Consider the following 3,391-nt stretch of genomic DNA (forward strand, 5'->3'; position numbering starts at 1 on the left):
CTGGTAAAATATAAATTATCCAGATAAATAACATCTGCTAAGAACATCATTTAGAATGATGCCTCGCAGTAGTAATGTTACTGTGATATGAGCCGTATACATTGTTATGGTTATTATTTATTACTATCATTTGTTGAGGAGTCGAGGAGTACACCAAGATGATGGAGGGCCACCACACCAACTTCACCGTCAGGAAGGGAGTGCTGGTCATCAACCCTCAATATCCATGGTTAGGGGCATCGCCAGACGGCACATTGACATGTGACTACCATGACACGGGTGTGTTGGAGGTAAAGGCACCCAGCAGCCTTCAGAATAGCACTTTGATGGAGAAAAGCAAACAGGATATCCTTTTTTTGTCTCCAAGAGGTGGAGGGTAAACTTTCACTGAAGAGGGACCGTCAATACTTCCATCAGGTGCAGACACAAATTCATCTAACAGAAGCAAGCTACTGTGACTTTGCAGTCTGGGGACCAGGGAAAGGAGGCACAGGGGAAATCCACATTGAGAGGATTCTGCCTGATACTGACCTTTTTGAAACCATGTGTGAAAAGGTTCCCATATTTGTCCAGACATGTGTCATTCCAGAGCTAGTAGCTGAAGTGTTCACAGCTCCTAGTCTAGCACCACATGATGCCACCAAACCATCTGAAGTCGCGGGCTGTTACTGTGGGGTGCCTGTCCTACATAACGAAGACAGACTTTAGTGTAAATCAGGAATCTGAAAAGAATACATTCATAGAAGTTGTTTAAAGCTTGACACCACTCATTTAAAAATGCTGTGTTGGAAATGCAGTGACTGTATGCGGGAAATAGCTAAACAAACGAGGTGTAACAAAAAAACAGAACAAAGTATAATCTTGAAGTGTTTTATTCAACACAGGGCACATACTTTCTGCTGTAACAGTGGTGGAATAAGTATTCAGTTATTTCATATTAAATGTACATTTGTGATTGTGACGTGTGATTAGATATGTATATACATTTGTTATTTAAAGTCTGAATTCGTCATTGTCAGTATTTCATTGTAAATGAACTGTTTCACTGAGAGAAGGACCCTTGGAGGCTGTGGGAGGTGACAGAACAACCACTCTGCTTTGAACACCAACGCAGTGTGGCTTGGTGCAACAGCCTGACTGCCGTGTGTGTGTGTGTGTGTGTGTGTGTGTGTGTGTGAGAGAGAGAGTGAGCGCAGTAACACGTTTTAACTTAAAGGAACAATTGAGGGAGCCAGATTTGTCGGTGCACAGCACACATGGACAGTTTTATCTAGAGGTGTAAGACCTTCAGGATGCTCGGCTTCATACATCTGAATTCCGATCGTACTTTGAAGTATAGTATAACGATTCCTTGCCTCACCGATGACCCTCTCTACATGGATTCTAACAGATGCAAGTCCTCGTGTGGACTCCAATTCCACAGGACCCAGTTGCTCTTTCCCCTTAGTAAAAGCTGGGATCTTAAGCTCAGCATTGTATAGACCAACTGAATCTGCCACATCAAATCCTGTATCAGCAAGAATCACATCACCTGGGTTGAGTCGATCCAAAAACCCACTTCTCTCAGCCAAGTGTTTGTTTGATGTTCTGCCACCGCATCCTTTAGATATAGTAAAAGAAACTGTTCCTTGTGGTGTTATGCCAATTAGATATTTCATGGTATGGTGATGTTTGTATTGTGAGTATGTCTGTGCTCTTGCTCTTAGGTCTCCAGGCTTTTCAATTAAAATCTCAAAGCAGCCAATAATACAGGCGCATTTACGAAAGACCTGTCTAAATATCATAGGCGTTGACATCTGAAGCTCATCTCGATTTGGCCAAAACAAGTGCTGGAACAAGCCTGGCATTCGACACTTCCAATGGTGCTTCTAAATGTTCTACTGGCAGTTGGAATTGAGACCTTAAAGATGCAACTAAGTAATGAAGGGGGAAGGTTCGTTTTCAGCCTTACAACTGTATGAGCACTTGTCGGAAGGGAGAGCGGGTTGTACCAGTCTGCAGAAAGGATATGACAAACATTAAAAGTACATGTAACTTGAAATATGTAGAGATTCCAGTCATTGCCTTCACTTTTCCATCATCTTTTTCAAAAGCCAGTTCATCAAATGTTCCTGATTTAGTAATGTCCTTCAGCTGATGGTTTTCCTCCCTGAGGTAATTGCATTCCCTCTGTAATCTTGCAATGTTCTCTTTGCATGGTTTGTTGTCACACTGTTCAGCCTCAACAGGGGGCTCTGGCTCAATGTCTGGCAGTGGCACTGATGACAATTCTAGGAGGACATCCACTGCATCTAGCTTCCTTTTCTCGTCCACCCTCTTTTTCTGCATTCTGCTGTGCTGCTCATATCTTTCCATGTCTTTCTCCCTTTTCCTCTTCTTGGTGGCTGGTGTGTGCGAGAACACAGATGGAACCCAGCAGGGGGACAACGGGTCATCAGATTTGGTACCTATAAGTTAATAATACAAGATGGTTTTAGTCCAACACATGCCAACAAGCTAGAAGTAGCTAACATATGTGATATCATTCCTGCAGATTGAACTACTCAGACTGAAAATGAACATTCCCCTTAACTAACTTAGGACAACTGATTATTTAGATAGCATTGGCATCTTATTATTTAGCTTGCTAGCTCCACTGTGGCCTTGACGGCAAGCTATCTAGCTACTGTAGATAATCTAGCTAGCTAAAGGACAGGTGCAATCAACTCCTAGCATTAGCTAGCTAGCTACTGACTAGTAAACCATATCAGAATGCTTACATAAAGATAGGCTAATGACTAAAAAAATACAATAATCAAAATACTGAACGTTTACTTGAGCTTACCTTTGATGAAATCTTCACTGCAAAGACGTGTGTACTTGGACGGTTTCCATTCTTTGCCCTCCCCAGGGACGGAGGCACGTCTAATAGTGCATATCCACAGTCTTCGGCTCTCCAGGCTTTCTTTTTAGGCGGGATTCTGTGAAAGCACAACCCAGGGTTGTCTCCTCGTCGCTTACTGCAAACAATTGCACAGCAACTATTCGGCATTTTCAAACGTTTAGGTAAAAACTTGATAATGCTCACCTGGCGGGCAGCAGAAGAATGTTTTGCCCGCCAGGTGGGCATTGAAATATGAATGTGATGCGGAAGAGAAAACAAAATGGAACAATTTAAGTCAGTATTAAGTATTAATAGGCAACATATGTTGTGGTGTATGAAACACTAATACTGTTCTAAAACTGTTTAAGTAGATAACTGGAAAGTGCACACGGCAGACTTATGACAGTGGCGTAGTATATTTATTCTTACGCTGTAACAACCTAGCTATCCCGAGTAGAGCGGAGTACCAAGAGAACGCCCTGGTGGCGATTCTGCCTTATATACTCTTCAGGAACAACCAATAGCTGA

General features: G+C 42.5%; 1 protein-coding gene across 1 annotated transcript; it reads right to left on the minus strand.

The window, feature by feature from the left end:
* Positions 1–449: 449 nt before the first annotated feature.
* On the minus strand, positions 450–3,031 carry LOC130110764 (THAP domain-containing protein 1-like). Its single transcript, XM_056277948.1, is given in 4 exon segments — positions 450–467; positions 2,065–2,447; positions 2,825–2,950; positions 2,953–3,031. Coding segments are annotated over 4 exon segments (606 nt in total).
* Between the last annotated feature and the right edge of the window lie 360 nt (positions 3,032–3,391).

The sequence above is a fragment of the Lampris incognitus genome, chromosome 1 (assembly GCF_029633865.1).
Source record: "Lampris incognitus isolate fLamInc1 chromosome 1, fLamInc1.hap2, whole genome shotgun sequence".
Taxonomy (NCBI): domain Eukaryota; kingdom Metazoa; phylum Chordata; class Actinopteri; order Lampriformes; family Lampridae; genus Lampris; species Lampris incognitus.